This window comes from Lissotriton helveticus, chromosome 8 (assembly GCF_964261635.1).
Source record: "Lissotriton helveticus chromosome 8, aLisHel1.1, whole genome shotgun sequence".
Classification (NCBI taxonomy): domain Eukaryota; kingdom Metazoa; phylum Chordata; class Amphibia; order Caudata; family Salamandridae; genus Lissotriton; species Lissotriton helveticus.
Window position 1 is genome coordinate 24,758,171 of NC_136069.1, and position 18,399 is coordinate 24,776,569.

General features: G+C 47.8%; 3 protein-coding genes across 9 annotated transcripts in view; 2 read left to right on the top strand and 1 right to left on the bottom strand.

Annotated features, from left to right (window-relative positions):
* The window catches only part of LOC144772250 (uncharacterized), a 41,742-nt gene extending 27,212 nt beyond the window's left edge, over positions 1-14,530 (top strand). For both annotated transcript variants that reach the window (XM_078656468.1, XM_078656467.1), the window contains exon 3: positions 10,992-14,530. In XM_078656468.1, coding sequence (XP_078512594.1) covers positions 12,116-13,570 — 1,455 coding nt within the window. In that variant the 5' untranslated portion in view covers positions 10,992-12,115 and the 3' untranslated portion in view covers positions 13,571-14,530. The remainder of the gene's footprint in view (positions 1-10,991) is intronic.
* LOC144772257 (uncharacterized) overlaps positions 1-18,399 on the bottom strand; it is a 367,797-nt gene that overhangs the window by 121,513 nt on the left and 227,885 nt on the right.
* Positions 1-18,399, top strand: part of LOC144772252 (uncharacterized) — a 186,317-nt gene that overhangs the window by 27,291 nt on the left and 140,627 nt on the right. The window lies entirely within an intron of this gene.

Consider the following 18,399-nt stretch of genomic DNA (forward strand, 5'->3'; position numbering starts at 1 on the left):
GGCGCTCAGGGCCAGGTAGCTGGGATCGAACCCTGCACGGGGATGGGCTCAGACATGGCGGTGGTGTGGCGGAGATGCTTCTTGTCTGTGGTGTTATGGCTGGTTGCTGAGCGTCTTTCATGTGCTGCTGTTCTTGTACATAGCATTAAACAGAGTTGTAGATTGAGATGGGAAAAGTCGTAACTCCCAATACCTTTTCTTGGTGTCCGTTTTAGTTGCACTGAGTGCATCAGTAACAAGGTGCCTGGATCCGTTAAAGCACTAGTTGTTTTTTTATGTATTCTAAGTTGTTTGATCTACAAGCTCCCAATTTCTGGTCCACTGACCGACCACGTACTGATTGTATGCAATCTGTTTAATTATTCTTTAAATACAGGATGCAAATAAAGTGTGATGTGGACGATATACCAGCATGACAAGGTATCAATTATAGCGTAATACATATTTGCAAAGTATAATAGTTCTAAATTAGTTATACTTAATAGCTACAAGGGCACTTTACAGGAAGACTGCCAATTATTTAATCAAATGCGGTAATGTTTTAGAGAAGCAAAAATGTATGAGACATAAAGCATTTTACACGGCATTTTACATCATGTTTCCAGGTCCACATTACATGTAGGGCCATTCTTATGCGCTACATGTGAATCTTTTCAGCGGAATTGCAGTAAGCCACAGCTTTAAGCCACTTGCTAAGCCATGAACCTGATCGGTCAAGTCAGTGTATAGATGTTCTTCTCCTGCCTGATAGCTGGGTCAATGCAATAATTGTATTTTGTAGTTTAAAACACCCTCATTCAATATGTTTACTGTTATCTCCGTAGGAGAATTCTAGTAGTGACAGGACTATCTTATGTGTATAAAAATCTGCTGTGTGATTTCCACACCTCGTACAGTTGTATATTTTACATAGATCCTTAGGCGCCACCTATATTATGTGTAAGTTTAAATGTGACACCCCCAGAGCTTATTTTGACATGTGCATGAGCCCTGTGCCAGTGGGCTTCAGGTAGCCCCGCATATCTATCTCTCACTTGCATGCCATTGGTAGAAATGGTTGCTCCTTGTCGGAGCTCAGCATGGGCTGTATAATACTGAAATCTCACAATCATCTCAAATGATTGTCTGCAGTTTGTTCAAGACTAGAGTGTTGTGACCGAGTTCATTCAAGAATGGAGTATTGTTATTGAGTTTATTCAAGACTGGAGTATTGTGACCAATTTTGTTCAAGGCTGGTGTATTGTGACCGAGTTTGTTCAAGACTGGAGTATTGTTACCAAGTTTATTCAAGACTTAAGTATTGTGGGGGCGTGGCCAACAGCATGGCCGACTAAGTCGTAAGTCCCCGCAGCTCTGGCGAGCTGACCTAGATCCGGCATGCAAAGCAGTCCATAGGTCCCGTTTCGGACATTAAAGGACTGCAAGTGGTCACGAAGCACCGGGGGCGACAAATAGCACGTGCAGCCGCGCTGCAACGGCAAGAACTGGAGAGGGACAACGAGCTGCCCTGGCCCGCCGCAGAGACGGCCGCAAGATGGCGGCGCCCTGGTGACGGAGCCGGGACATCTGGAGCGGAGGGCACAGACACCGAGACCGGCTGGCGGAGTTGCGGGCGGTGAAGCTCCGGCCGTCGCTGGTGTCCGAACATACCCCCGAGCTGGGGCGGAGGGCGCCCGGGCAGCGCTGCCGACCCGTGAGAAAGCTGGGCTACGAGGGGACCTGGAAACGGCGCGCCCCTGCCTGGGAGATCCGCAGAGGCGGGCGCGAGTGGCGAAGCAAGGAAGCGCCCGTATCTACGCTGCGGCCTGATCCACGGCCTGAGTCAGTAAGAGCGCCCGGGGGACCACGGACATTGGGAGGCATCGGCGCGGGCCAAGGCCAACTCTGGAACAGGTCCTGGAGAGGGGACATTATCGGCGGAGCAAGTTGGCAGCAGGGGCCCATGGCGGCAGGGAGAGGCCTGGTGCCCTGAGCAATGATCCGAGCCCCCTGAGCTGAGAACTGTCGACGCGGAGGAGAGCATCGGGGGTCAAGAGGGGCAGTAGGTGAGGCGCACTGCAGGACCTGATCCGAGGCACTCTTGGTCTGGTTGCGTGAACACAGTGCGGCCAGGACATTGAGGCCGTCCGCTCGGGGAGATTCGGCTGGAAAATGCGCAAATTATGATTTTTTCGGACTATAGTCAAGAAGTACAGAAACAGAGGCGCTCCTTCGACCTGGTGAAGGCAAAGCTGAGAGACTTACATATCCAGTACATGCTACTCTTCCCCGCAAAATTGAAAGTGATGTACAAGGAGAAGACACACTTTTTTACCCACCCGGAGGATGCTTGGCAGTGGTTGGAGGAACACCCCCCACGGCGGCGCCGGGAGGATGGGGGACACGAGATGGCGACTGGGACGCCTGCAGCGGTCGCAGTGGGGCCAACCAAAGACCCATAGAGCAAGGGGATCGCGGGGTAGTAGGAGACTGAAGGCGACCCCATATCCCACGCAAAATTCGATTCACCGGCTGCGCCGGGGTTCGGCATCCCCTGGGACAGGTGATCCAGCAGGCTCCACATTTCGTTGCCTGGTGGAGAACGCCCACTCAGAAGGGGAAGAGGAAACTCAAGGCAATTCCACCGGGGACGAGGACACTGGCTCACCTTCCATGCACCCGTTGGTGGCGGTGATCAATGAGATGGAGCAGGAGTCGGCCAAGGAGGCCGGAGGCTCACAGGACGAGGTCCAGGACTCACACTCTTCAACGTGGGACTGTAAGGACGGTGATGATATTGGCTCAGCTGGACTGCACGCAAGTTGACACACCCCCTACACCTATTGTTTTCTGTTCCTTGGGGTGATTGGTCTCCTGGTTAGCTGCTGCAGCTGATGGGAGTTTTGTTAACTCTGAGGACTCCTGTCCGGGAGCTGGGTTGTTAGGGGGTCAGAGGGGTAGGCGACAGACCTTCTCTGCCCGAAAGTCCTATACTTAGCCAATTGCGGAGATGGGGCTGGCGGGGGGGGGGGGGAGTTTGGGTGCGGGTTATGAAGATGGGGATGGGTTCTGTTGTTTCATGTTTGGGGTCTCTGGGGGGGGACATGTGTCCTTCAGTTGCTTGGTAGATGGGGGTGGGGGGATTGTTATGGCATGTCACGTTGATCATTCATACGCACGACCTGATGACACAGCGCGCAGACCCCCTGAGATACAAGCGCCTAGATGCAGGACACGCTGATATGTCGCCCTGTAGGGGAAAGCCTGGCCCAGGACGGAATTAAATTGTTTACGTGGAATGTAAACGGCCTTGGTAGCAAGATTTAGTGGGGGTTAGTCCATAACTATATGAAGATGTTGGGACCTGACGTCATACTGCTACAAGAAACACACCTGCAGGGCACCAAATGCGCCTTTCTGGCTAGAGGAAAGTACAAAGTTCTAGCACACGCAGGCTTCACTTCGGGCTCTCGAGGGGTAGCAATACTGATTAAAAACACCCACCCTTTCAAATAGCACAGACCTGGCTTGATCCTCAGGGGACGTTCGTGGCAGTAAGGGGACACTGGAGGAGGCGGGAATATTTATTTTTTATTTTTATTTTATTTTTAGGTTTTTATAGAGCGCGTAGTCACCCGTGGGTATCCCAGCGCTGAACCTGTACCTCTTAAAGGGGAAAGAAGTTGACGATTCAGGGGAAGAGTAGGGTTTTAAGGGACTTCCTGAATCGTAGGAGGTTTGGTTCTGCTCTGAGATTCGGGGGAAGCGCGTTCCATTTTTTTGCTGTGTTCACTGAGAAGCGGCGACCGCCTGAGCGGGCCTTCTTCACCTTAGGAATTGTAATGAGGTTTCCATGTTCAGACCGAAGGGCTCTCGTTGGTCTGTAGGGTGTAATCCAGTTGCTGAGGATTGGGGGGCCAGCGTTGTGCAAGACTTTATGGGCAAGGCAGAGGGCTTTAAAGATTACTCTCTCCCTAATTGGGAGCCAATGAAGTTTCCTTAGTGCGGGTTTAGCTGAGGTTGTGGCTGGGGTGTTCGTGAGTAATCGGGCTGCTGCATTCTGGGATTTTTGCAGTGTTTGGAAAGTGGATTCTGGTGCTCCGAGGTAAATAGCGTTGCTGTAGTCAAGCCTTGATAAAATTAGGCCTTGAATCAGCAAAAGTCGGGACTGGAATGGTAGTAGGGGGAGCACCTTTCTACATGACCTAAGTAGGCCGTAGCAGATGCCGGCCGTTTTTCTTGCCTGTGTTCTAAAGGTGAGGTCTGTCTCTAACCATACTCCCAGACTCTTAACCTCCGTCTTAGGGGTAGGGGGTTCACCCATACACGCGGGCCAGATGTTGGGGGGGAGGGTCATTGCTTTGCGTCCTAAGAGCAGGATCTCTGTTTTTGATCCATTCAATTTCAGAGCAGAATCACTCATCCATTGATGGATATTGGAGAGGCAGTCATGGAGATTGGAAGGCTCTAGCTTAGGGTGGGAGAGTGTTACCACCAGCTGAGTGTCGTCGGCATAGCTGACGATAGTAACTCCAAATGGTAAAACCAGCTCCTCCAGTGGGGCCATGTACACGTTAAACAGCGTTGGGCTCAGTGATGAGCCCTGTGGTACACCGCACCGGAGGGGGATGGAGTGGGAGCGACTTTCACCTTCCCAGACTTGAAAGGAGCGTCGGGAGAGAAAAGACGTGAGCCATTTCAGCGCACTGTCTTTCACTCCGATGTTATTTAGACGTTGGGTTAGGACCTGGTGGCTAACCGTGTCAAAGGCTGCACTCAGGTCTAGGAGGACCACTGCCACTGATCCTCCTATGTCAATGATTTCCCTGGTCTTCTCTACTGCTGCAAGGAGGGCGGTGTCAGTTCCCTGACCTGGTCTAAAGCCTGTCTGTGAGTTTTTAAGGAGCTGATTTGTTTCTAAAAAGTGTGACAGCCTTTTATTTACTAGCTTCTCGGCGATCTTCCCTATCCAGGGGAGGAGCGAGATAGGTCTATAATTGGATAGATCAGCCGGGTCTAGCGATGGTTTCTTGAGTAGCCCTTTGACGACTGCCTCCTTCCAGCTTAGCGGGACTTCTCCTTGGGCAAGCGAGATGTTAATAAGGGCGGTAAGGTTGGGCGTTATGGTCCGGGTGATGTCTTTGACGAACCGGATTGGAACTAGATCACTGGGGGCTCCACTCTTGGTAGATGACAGGGTGGCTGCCACTTCCTCTTCGGTAACTGGGCCGAATGCCATTAGGTAGGGCTTCCCGGGGACGGTATTTGCTTGGGAGGATGAGTCGTTAACTTCCTCTGTGGTGTCAGGATTGTCCTCAGGGAGAGAGGCCAGGATTTTTTTGATTTTTTCGTCAAAAAAGGTGGCCAGATTGACGCATTTTTCCTCTGCTTTTTTGGGAGCCATGGGTTTCTGCGGGGGGTCTGGTACATGAAGGAGCTCTTTGAGGATAGAGAATGTCTCCTTGGCTGAGCACGAGGCATTCTTTATTTTTTCCTCGTAGAAGATGCATTTAGCGTTATGGAGGGCTTTTTTATAAGCATTCATAGCTGTTAGGTAGGCGGCTTTATCCATCGTCAATTTGTTCTTTCTCCAAATGCGTTCGGACTTTTTGCATTCCTTCCTTAATGCATTAAGGGGGGGTGTGTACCAAGGGGCGGGGTTGATCCTTTTGACATGTTTGAGAGAGCTGGTTAGTGGGATGAGATCGTTTAAGGGGTGAGTAAGCCAGCTGTATAGCTGGATACACTTTCATCTCGGTTTACGCACCACCCAAACTGCAGACAGGTATGCTCTGAGGCATCACGGATATTCTCCTGAATACGTCAGACACGGTGCAGGTGCTAGGGGGCGACTTCAACGAAGTCATAGACCCAGCAGAAGATAGGACGGGAGGCAGGGATAGGGTTCCGGCCCCCACTCTGCTAGCCAGGACGATGACTGCACTGGGTCTCGTAGATGTGTGGAGGCGGCTCCACCCAGAGACTCGCGCAGGCTTCACTCGCGCGTACTCGTTTTTCTCCGGAGATCACAAAGTATAGTCCCGATTGGATTATATCTTTATGGCCAGGCAGGCGTTACATATCAATGACACGGCGGAATACCTGGTGGGAGGCATATCGGAACATTCACCCCTATTGGCGGTGGGGGGGGGGGGCGTGAGGGGAGACGTGGGACATGGCGCCTCTCGGCATGGGACCTTCAGAACGCGGACGTCCTGAGAGGATTGCGGGCAGATGTGAAGGTGTACGTTGCCGAAAATGAGGGCTCGGTCGCCTCCCGGGTGGTGTTTTGGGAGGTACTCAAAACAGTCCTGAGGGACAGGGCACAAAATAGGCTGGCTGGGGAAAAGAAGAAAGTGCAGGTCCGATCTCTGGAAGTCCAGATTCTGGCCTTGGAACAGGAGCACTAGCTTACTGGCGATCTGGGGCCACTTAGACGACTCGCGGACGTACAGCGCCAATATAGACACCTGGTGACAGGGGAGGCGAAGGCTCAAGCCCTTGCGACCCTACATCGCCTGTTTGACTGGAAGGTTGCTGACATGCTGACATGGCTCAGTAGGAAAGAGAGAGATGCGAAATGGGTGGAGAAGGTGCGCAATGGTCAGGAGGACTGGGTGCAAGCGGACGAGCAGATAGCGGGGTCATTTGCTGAGTATTACACGGCCTTTTACGATGCTAGAGACCTGGGGTCACGGGAGGACGCGCTGCACTACATGGCCCATATCGAGCTCCCGGTCCTGGCACAGGACGACCAATGAGACCTGGAGGCTGACATTACGATCAACGAAATTAAGGAGGCCCTAGCGAGGCTTCGGGCTGGGAAGTCCCCCGGCCCTAATGTCTTCCCGGCAGAATTCTTTAAAAAGACGGTGAGCCTACTGACCCGTCACTTACTGGGGCTCTTTGTTGATGCAGAGGCAGAGGGAGTGTTACCCCTGGACCTCCGTCAAGCTATAATCATCCCGATTTATAAGGAGGGTAAGCCGCTCGATAAATGCACGTCCTATCGACCCATTTCCCTTTTAAATGTGAAGGTGAAGCGTCTCGCAACGATATTGGCTCTCCGTCTCTGAAGGGTGATATCTGGACTGGTGCATTTTGATCAAACAGGATTCCTACCTGAAAGGGCGACTAGGTACAACCTTAGGAGGACCCATAATTGGTTAATGGAGGTGAGCGCTAGAAGTGACCCACATTGGTTCCTATCCCTCGATGCCGAAAAGGCTTTTGACGCAGTCCACTGGCCCTTTTTGGAGGGAGTACTGGACCGATTCCGCTTCGGGCCCAAGTATAGGGAGAAGATACAGCTGCTCTATACCGATCCCAGGGCGAGAGTCAGAGTCAATGGGGTGCTGTCGGAGGATTTCCCTATACGACGGGGTACTAGACAGGGGTGCTCCTTATCCCCGTGGCTGTTCGCACTTTCCATAGAGGTGATGGCTTGCGCATTCCGACAGAGTGAGGATATTAGGGGGTTCCGAATAGGGCCGGCAGATACAGCGGAAGAGAAAATATCCCTCCATGCGGACGATGTCCTTTTATACATCACACACCCGGACACTCAATCCCAGCACTGTTTTCGGAATTGTCCCGCTACGGAGCCCAAGCAGGCTACCAGATAAACTGGCATAAATCGATTCTTTATGATCCCCAGGGAGGGGAGGAATGGCCCACTTTGCTGTAAAGATTGCAGACGACAAGGGAAGGTTTTGTGTACCTTGGAATATTTGTAACAAACGACAGTGCCATTTCCTATGACAGGAATATTAGGAGAATACTGACTAACTTTAAAGAGGACGCGACACACCGGAAACTACTCCCCCTCACTATGCTGGGTCGGGCAGCGATGTTTAAGATGATATCGCTCCCTAGATTTCTGTACGCCTTCCAAAATGAATACTTCCCCCTACAGCGCCGGATTTTTATAGATATACACGTGGAACTGAGGGCCTTTTTGTGGCTGAGGAAACAACCCCGGGTGGCGCTGACGACTTTACGAAGACACTAATATAATTTCGCTGCCCAACATAGAAGCGTACCACTGGGCGGAACATCTGGTGTCCATAAACGAGTGGATACATGCCCCGGCCACCCATCCCACATACGCGTTAGAGAGACACACCTTGGAGAAACACACATGCATGTATTACCTGTATGGGGGCAAGGGGAGGGACAGACTGCTGCCAGCCACGAGAGTCACATTGGGGGCTTGGACGAGGGCAACAAAGGCTATGGGGTGGGAGAGAAAGCTGACGAAACAAACACCATTATGGCACTGCACATGGTTGAGGGAGATCAGTAAATTGAAAGGTTTTCAGAGTTGGGATGCCATCGTAATATCCACACTGGGAGATGTGATAAAGAAGGGGGAGCTGCAGTCTTTCCCGGCACTGAAAAGAACTTGGGCTACACCGTACACAATCATTTAGATACACACAGCTAAGACACACCTGGAGGGCGGAGAGGGCTTTGGCAGAGGCGCTCCCGGAGTATGCTCCTTTGGAGGGCCGCCTGCTACAGGAACAGATCCCTGGTAGGGCGGTGTCCCTAACATATAGAACCCTGATGAATAATATGCCGGAGGGGTTAGGAAACCTCAGGGCCACCTGGTAGCGGGAGGTGGGGGCAATGGATGAGGTAGATTGGGGAACGGTCTTAATGCACCCGAGGGAGGTGACAATTAAGTCCCGTTTAAGGCTTATACAATATAATGTCCTTAATAGGACCTACTTCGATAGAGTGCGACTGCATAGGATCGGAAGGGGAGACTTCTATCACACCATCTGGTCCTGCCCGGAAATTCAGAGTTTTTGGAGGGATGTGTTGAAAGAGCTGGGTGAGGTGCTAGGGATTACCCTGCAGTTAGACCCCAAATTGGTCCTCCTAGGCATGACGAATGACGTGGATCTGGCCCGCCCACTGCTGATTTTCCTGGTGCTGGCATTAGTGGTGGCCAAGAGGGATGTGGCCAGGAAATGGGGGGCAACTGAGCTGCCGCAATTAGAGGATTGGCGGAGGGGTTTGGACCTATATATGGCTGCCGAAAGAGTCACGTATAAGGCGAGGGGATGCCCCAAGAAGTTTGGTAGGGTTTGGGGCAAATGGAGCCACTATCATGGTCTTGATGGAGGGATCTGATCTGAGCAGAATGCACGGGTACATGGACCTAATGGATCTGGAGAGGGATAGGGAACACAGAACTGTATTAGTAAGGTCTGGGGAGAGAGTTCTGCTTATATTCGAGGGCAAAGAAGACTGTGTCTTGGTTTTAGAGGTAGTGGGGGCTGGGCAGGAGGCTGAGGGAAAGGGTATGCTGATCGATAATGACATGCTTGTTATGTGGTTATACATTGAAAAAGTCAATATAAATATTTAAAAAATAAAAAGACTGAAGTATTGTGACCGAACTTTGAGCAAGCCGACCTAGCTGACATTTCTAATACAAACACAAAGAACTACCCCTTCCGGAATACCAAATTATTCCGGATTATTAGTGTGCCAAGTTGAAGAATAAATTCACAATTTTCAAATACACAGCCAGTCTATGTGCATCCAAACTGTCCACCAGGTCATGCTAACTTCCCTCAAATCAAATGTGGAGTCCCTAGAACAGAGCAGTGGGAGGATAAAGGCACTGCCTGACCACTCTCTTCAGTGAACCTACAGACACTATTATCATTGAAATGCTGCCTAATTCTCTCTACAGTCTCTATTTTGGTTTTGGGAACGATTCGAATTTTTCTATTTTTCAAATAACCATGTTGTAGTTTCTTTTTTCATTGTAATTTTATTCTTTCCTAAGATATGATTAAGTGAAAATGTATTCAATAATTGTTTTACTGTGCCCTAGGGCTTAAGCTGTAAGTTACCGACCCGGTCCAAGAGGGTAAAAACTATTATGTAGTTGTTTTTTGTTCCTATTCAGAGGAATGTAAATGTACAGGAATTTATATAGTGCAAATCACCGAGCGGTTTCTAAGCGCTTGCTTATGGAACCCGTCCTGGTATTCCCCTGTGAGATAACCCCGGCAGGGTATCCGCAAGGTGAAAGCCAGGCATCCCGCCGCGAGGGGCCGTTGTGGAGATTAAGCAAGCTATTGCCCAGAGTCGCAGAGTGTGAACCCGTGAATCGAGTAGGCACCGGAGCGAGAATTGTCGAGTCCATGGACATTTTAGGACTCAAGACCCCGCCGAGCCGGGAATTGAACCCTGGTCCCGGGCTGACCTCTGCTTTCAGGTCTGCCTCCTCTAACCAGTGAGCCACACTTCTCCACTGGGCTCTAGTTCATACCGGATTGTTACTTTTGGAGCAGGATCAAGGCAGATTTAAATACTAATATTTTTGTGTTTAGTGACATAGTGGGCTAAAAGCAGTGCACTGAATTGCTGCCTAGAATAATTACCAGTGGCCGATACTAATACAAACGTTCATTTTTTTACCTTTCATTAAGTACATAGGGCCTGATTTAAGATGTTGGCGGAAAGGGTACTCCTTGCTGCCAATCTGGAAGGCCGTGCACCTCATTTATAGACAGGTGAATCTTCAGTATCTGGACAGCGGACTTAGGAGTTTCCTTTGCCTGCATACCCCTCTGCCTTGGGAGAACACTTCCATAATGAGGGGGTCATTGGTCTTTTTTATTTTATTTTTAAAAAACAAATCCTGCTTTGGGCTTTTGTTTTTGAAAATAAAATGAAATTGTGTGATGCTGTCGTGCTGATGGTGCCAGAAGGGACACTTACAATGAATTTACAGGAACTCCCATGATGGTGGTGCCTGTAAATGCTAGAGATGTCTGCTGGGCCGCCAGACATCTCAATATTTGGAGGTTGGATTACCCTCACCATGGCAGGAGACGCCATGTGCAGGTACTAACACCATCCACCAACATCTAAATCAGGCCTAAAGTGTACAACATATTAGAAAATAAGTACTTATGAATTCTCCCACATAGTGTTCTATGTATTGCTTATACATTCAGGGATTACAAATATTTTTGCATCCACAGAGAGCGGATCCATGAATACATAAGATGAAGAATAATGAAGAAAATACTTTAATACTCGAAACACGTCCAATATTCAAGAAGAGCACGAAATAACGGCAAACAGTAATTATAAACAGAAAGCACAGTAGGAATCTTGTATATGAAGAGACAAATCCTGCATGAAACATCAAGTGCAATCTGGTGGCTTCAAGAGGCTGAGGACACTCATGCTGCTGGACTCAAAAGAATATTGTAAAATAACAGCACAACAATGCACTGGTGCAATACATCCAGTATGAAAAGATTCCAGATATCGTTCTTCATCTGATAAGTATTAGATAGGTACGACAGTGCTCCACTTTCTAACATGGAAACATACATACTGTGGTGTTAGAAAATTCTAAACTCACATTTTTGATAACCCTACAATCTATAGAAAAAGACTATAGGTGTACAAAATGAGTCGTGAAGCAGCCATCTGAAGGATCAACGAAAGAATGCTTTCGCTATATACATTTTAGCACAGTATCCTAGAATGTAAAGACTTGGTAACGAGGTTTGTTCTTTGTTTATATGTTTCATGAATATTTCCTGAAATTGAAGATGCAGGCTATAGTAAATAAGCTGTGAGTTTTATTTTTTGCTCCCAGACTTAAAAAAATGTAACTTAGGTTGAAGATACAAGTCCTGATAGATATGTTATTAGTCTGGCAAGCATTCCAGTGACCATCCAACATTATTATTATATAGGGTCAAATATACATTGCAAATATTACAGATTTTCATTGAATGTTAAAATACAGTTAGTCAGAAAGCACAGTATTCAGTAGGGGCACATTAATAGGATTTATGGCACAACATAACTGACCCTTTGCCACTAAACCTTAGAGAAAAAACATACAAACACTACAAAGTTAAGATGAGCTTTGGTTTCTCCTAAGTACTAAAGTTGCATCAGCAAGCATGCACTGATGAAAACTGATATAGACAAAGTGATTGTTCAACCATCACAACTAAGAGTTCACTTATAAACAAAAACATAAGAAAAAAACATACAAGTGCCGTATTTGTGAGAAGAGTTTTAATCGCTCATCATCCTTATATTGTCATCAGCAGCAACTCAGTAAAACATTTTTTTATGCAAGATGAGTTTAAATGAGCAATCTGCTCTAGAGGTCAAATATCAAACACATACAAGAAAAAAAGTAAATACATGCAATGTATGCGGAAAGAACTTTAATCACTCAGGCCATCTTAATATCCATCTTCGAACGCACACAGGAGAAAAGCCATACAGGTGTATTGAATGTGGAAAAAGCTATACCTGTTCATCAACATTAAAGAGCCATATACGATCACACACAGGAGAAAAACCATACACCTGTAGTGAGTGTGGAAAGAGCTTTGCTTTCTCAGGACAACTAAAGAGCCATCAGCGAACACACACAGGAGAAAAGCCTTACTGCTGCAATGAATGTGGAAAAAACTTTGCTCATTTATTATCACTAAAGAACCATTTTCGAACACATACAGGGGAAAAACCTTACAACTGCAGTGAATGTGGAAAGAGCTTTAGTAAGTCCGCAAATCTAAAGAGCCACCGGCTAACACACACAGGGGAAAAACCATATGTTTGCAGTGAATGTGGAAAGGGCTTTACTCAGATACCTAATCTAAAGAAACATCAGCGAACACACACAGGAGAAAAACCATTCCCATGCAGTGAATGTGGAAGGAGCTTTACTCAAAGAGCAACCTTAATGCTCCATCAGAGAACACACACCAAGGAAAAACCATACATATGCAGTGAATGTGGAAAGAGGTTTCCTTTTTCATCCTGCTTGAAAGGCCACCTACGAAGACACACAGGGGAAAAACCATATCATTGTAGTGAATGTAACAATAGTTTCACTGAGTTATCAAAATTGAAAATCCATCAGCGAAAACACACAGGAGAAAAACCATACTCTTGCAGTGAATGTGGAAAGAAATTTCGTCTGTCAGGAAACCTAAAGGTCCACCAGCAAATACACACAGGAAAAATAAAATCATATACCTGCAGTGAATGTGGAATGTGCTTTGCTGAGATACCTGCACTAAAGAAACATCAGCGAACACACACGGGGGAAAAACCATTCACATGCAGTGAATGTGGAAAGAGCTTTGCTCGAAGATCAGCCCTAATGCTCCATCATAGAACACACACACAGGAAAAACCATACACGTGCAGTGAATGTGGAAAGAGGTTTCCTTTCGCAACAAGCTTGAAATGCCACCTACGAACACACACAGGGGAAAAACCATACTCTTGCAGTGAATGTAACAATAGCTTTACTGAGTTATCAAAATTAAAAATCCATCAGCGAACACACACAGGAGAAAAACCATACTCTTGCAGTGAATGTGGGAAGAACTTTCGTCAGTTAGGAACCCTACGGGGCCACCAGCGAACACACACAGGAAAAAAAAATCATACTCCTGCAGTGAATGTGGTAAGAGATTTGAGGAAATCAGCACATCTAAAGAGCCATCAGCAAACACGGAAAATCCATACACATGCCGTGAAGGTAGAAAGAGCATTATTTGCTCATTTGCCTTAATAGTCCAGCAGCATATGCACACAGGGAAAAAACATACACATGTAGTGAATTTGTCAACATACCTTAAATGCCATCGGGGAGCTCACATGGAAAAACCACGTATAATATATAGTATGTGTTTCAGTCATTCATAAATTCTCTTAGCACACCATGTGTCAATCCATACATGTAGTCGATTTGGGAAGAGATTCAATGATTTATTATAGCTAATGGTCAATTAGTGAAGACACAAAAGGGGAAATAGCATTCTCCTGTAATGGAGGTGGGTAGAGCTTCCATTGATTTGCATCTACCTGTGTATAAACAAATTCGCTCAAAGGAAAACCTATACACATGGATCAAATATGGGGTGAGTTTCAGTCTGTCATCAATTAATAAGTTGTTAGCAAATACAAACGCATTTAGGAAAGACATTTCAGTGCAGTAAATATGGGAAGAGTTTGTCACTTTTCAGCACGCAAAAGTAGAAGTTTTATGAAGTAACAGCATCTGGACCGCACTAATATTAGTTAAGTTTTCCATTATTGCCCTTCCTGGCCTTGGAAAAACATTAGAACATCTTGATCTCACCCTCCCACTGCTGAAGATGCCTTATTTGTGCTAGGAGAGAGATCTATTTGCTGCTATTGCGCAGTATCTCTGTAACCTTTAACATTGTTGAGCATGGAGCATCTTTTCCATTCCATCCACCTGCAAACGGTGGCTGCCTTAATGAATTATGTAAACTTTAAATTCCAGATAAACCTCAATTGATAATCTGTTTTTTGTTTTAATATCCATGTGACATTAATTCATCTCATTGTGTCTCACTATTTCTTTTCTAATCAAAAATATTGTCTGCGTATTCTTTTAATTTTTTACCATGTTTGATTTCACTTGCTGTCAATAATATTTGTCCTATCTGTAAACAACAATCCACAATAAACATTTGTTTCTGCTTTGTAAACAGATTACACTTTAGTATAGATATTGTTATCTTTCCTTTTTGCCTTATTAGGCAATTCTGCTAAAAGGATTTCATTTTTATTCATTTGTTTCGTTTTTAAACAACAATTTTGACTTTCATAACACTCAATCTGTAGTGCACACTAGTGCACAAGAATGCTTTTGGAGACATAAAAACATTGTTTTTATTTCTGATAGTCTGGGATAAGCAGTGTGTACTTCATAGATTCAACATACTGCACTGTACGAAACCTGTAGGGAATTGGGGGAAAGGGAATGAAGCTTATTTTTAGGGAGTCAGAGCGTACACATGACCAGGATGGACACAGCACTGTGAGCTGGTACTCACCGGCTGGATGACAAGCTCTTCCATTTAGGAGATGACGGCTTATGCCATTCTTTTGCTCAGCTCGACTGGAGGTTTGTGCGTTACTTAAGATGAGGTACAAAAGGGGGTGGTGATGGACGGAGCAATCAAACACTCCTACCCAGTCAAAAGATCTGGGTTTAATCCATCACCGTTTTGTAGCCCACTCTGCCACCCCAGTTCGGACATGGCTATATGCAAATCAGTCTGACCCTGTGCCTCATGGGAACAGTCCAGCCCGAACTGCCAAGCCATGTCTTCCCTGGACCGGAAACAAGCTTCCGAGGACCGGTTTCTGGCATTCCAGCCGTCTTCAGACCGGCTTGCTTGAATCCAGTGGCAAAGTGAGCAAGGGACTCACGTCTGAGCATACCCTGCCACACTTATGTCGGCCAAAGCGATACAAAAGGGGGTGGTGATGGACGGAGCATCTGAACCAATGAAACACTCATACCCAGTCAAAAGATCTGGGTTTAATCCATCACGTTCTTTAGCCCACTCTGCCACCCCAGTTCAGACATGGCCATATGCAAATCAGTCTGACCCTGTGCCTCATGGGAACAGTCCAGCCCGAACTGCCAAGCCATGTCTTCCCTGGACCGGAAACAAGCTTCCGAGGACCGGTTTCTGGCATTACAGCCTTCTTCAGCCCGGCTTGCTTGAAACCAGTGGCAAAGTGAGCAAGCAAACTTACTTAAGAGGAGAGCATTCCTGGCTCTTCCTTTGCAATGTGTATGGTGCTTTATCTGCACCAAAAATGCCTCACCTTTTAATTTCAAACTTCTGTCAAGGACGCTGCACCCTTGCAAGGAAACAGAATGGCTTTGTCTAGGCCGGTTTCATTTGTTTCAATGGAAGCACAATGGTCTATCAAAATAAGGATGTTTTTTCATATTTCCTTGCTACTTTTATCCTCAGTACATATGACTTTATTACATTTCAGGTACAATTATCTTTTATTGATTTTGATGGCGATTCATTGAGGTTACACCTTAATACATTGTTTGTCTCAAGAATCTAAATCTCTAGATAATAACTCCAATAAAAGAAAACAAATACCTTTGCATCTATCTTAGGGGAAAGGAGTTGGACTAACTAATAGGGCTTTCGACCTCGTGCCTGACCAAAAAAAATGAATGTGTGTCCTTCTGTAACGTAACTGGTGCTATGTAAATTGCTCTGATACCCAATAAGGTTGCGGGTCAAGTTCGCGCTATATAAAATTCTGCAAAGAAAATCTATCACTTAAATATAAGTTAGTTGACACAGAAGAACCCTCCCTAAATACAATTCTAGAAGAAATCCAGGCAGTTTGCAGCTTTGTAGATGTCATTAGTCTAGATATTAAACATATTCAAAGGAACATTGCTGCCTTCTCCTTGATAGTCTCTGACAATGAAAGTAAGCTAAAAAATAATCTGATTAGAATTAATCAATATCTCTTCTTGTTTTAAACAACTTCTTGACTTGGAAAATTGTAGCAGACCATATAACCTCCAGATTTGTAAGCTTCCAGAGTCTGTTGAGTGCTTGTAGTGCTTATGTGAAAATATTCCTATCCAAACTCAGCACTTGCACTGACTTGCCTTTGGAAAAAACGCGTATTGCTGTTTATGCCGAGTGCACTGAGATTCCAGTCCTGCTTTTTGTACGAACCAGACGAACCGGAGCAGAAGCAGAGTGGGAGCAGGGGAGGCTGAAGGAATCGCTCTGCTCCGCTCCGAAAACTCTTGGAGCGCCCAAACCGCCCCAGCTGCTCACACGCCGATTCCCCTGCTGCTGGGGTCCTGCATCGGTTCCCCAACAGCCGCGAGTTGTGCCCCCAAGCTGTAAGGGGTACTCCAACGCGGAGGGAGCTGCGAGCCTCACTCCACCAGCACGCCGGCCCAGGCACTAGCGGGCAGCGTGACCCCCCCACGCCGCACCAGACTGCTTTGCACCCGCCGATGGCCGGCGGAGTGTGAGAGTGCGCGAGTGCGGGGGAGACCAGCGCCATCAGGCACAGCTTCGGAGCCGCAACAAGGAGGAGCTGCAGTGGGAGGCACGATTCTCGGCAGTGAAACTAGGAAGACACTGCAAGTGGAGTAAGAGGAGCCCAGCATTCTCCAAGTACTGCAGCACCAGCATTAGGCACTGGGCTAGACTTAACTCCCAGCAGCCCCACCCCCCCCAGCGGGGGGGAAGCAGCACAAAAGCAGAAGCACAAAGCCTAGATAAAGCCTAGTTAAAGCTAACGGCAGCAGGCACTGTGCTTTCCGCCTGGTCCCGGGGATAGCACTGTTGCGAGTCCCTGGGGGTACAGAGTCGTATTGGCAACTTCCCTGCACAAGGGCCGTGACAGCCAAGCCCAGGCTGCTGTGGATGGTTTGGCTGGGAAGGCCTCTGTGCAGAGGACACAAGGAGTAAACATTGGGGCTAAAATCGTCAGAGCAAACAGTAGTTATAGCAGAGGGGGTAGCACAACAGTATAAGAGGGCCGGGAGCTGGGCTCAGCGTTTACCAACCCCACCGGTTCAGGGCTACGGTCTGCAACCACTGCACTCCATGCCCTACCAACCATTGAATGATATGAGGTCAAGCCGAGTACGGGAGGCTGACTGCCCTAAGACCACAGGGCGGAGAAGAAAGGGCAAGGCATGCTCCTCCAATCTCCAGAACAGCGAGGATCTGGCTTTAATTCTGACTGACGGCGACCCAATTGCAGGGGGTCACCGAGAGAAAAATGTAAAGCACTTCTAGTTCAACCAAAAATCTTCACAAAATTCAATTTTATATAAGACATTGGGGCCGCTTTGTACTCTAGCAACACCACTGTGAAAGGTCTTCAGTCCCCCTAGAGAAACCCCCAGAACAATATAACAGCGGAATCCCCTACAACCAGTCCTTTAGCAAGCCCTACGGTGCAGCATAAGGCACAGAACACGCAGCTCACAGGAGATCTGATATCCTCTGGACCATGGGTACTCACAAACTTTCTCTCGGGGGCCAAATTTACAGTGTGGTTTGTGGCCGAGGGCCGCACTGATGGGGGCGGGGTCAGAGGGGGAGGGGCGGGGCAAAAGCAAAAAGAAAACTTGTGACCATGAGGTTGCACACAGATCCCTGCAGCAGATGCCTTCATCCACTGAGCCACCAGACCCAGCATACACTCATCTCTCTCTTCCTCCTGCCCTCCCTCTCCATCTCTCTCTGCTTCCTGCCCTCCCTCTCCCTCTTGCCCTCTCTCTCCCTCCTGCCCTCTCTCTCCCTCCTGCCCTCTCTCTCTCCCGCCTGCCCTCTCTCCCCCTCTCCATCTCTCTCTCCCTCCTGCCCTCTCTCTCTCCCTCCTGCCCTCCCTCTCCCTCCTGCCCTCCCTCTCCCTCCTGCCCTCTCTCTCCCTCCTGCCCTCCCTCTCCCTCCTGCCCTCTCTCCCCCTCTCCATCTCTCTCTCTCTCCCTCCTGCCCGCCCTCTCCATCTCTCTCTCCCTCCTGCCTCTCTCTCCCTCCTGCCCTCCCTCTCCCTCCTGCCCTCTCGCTC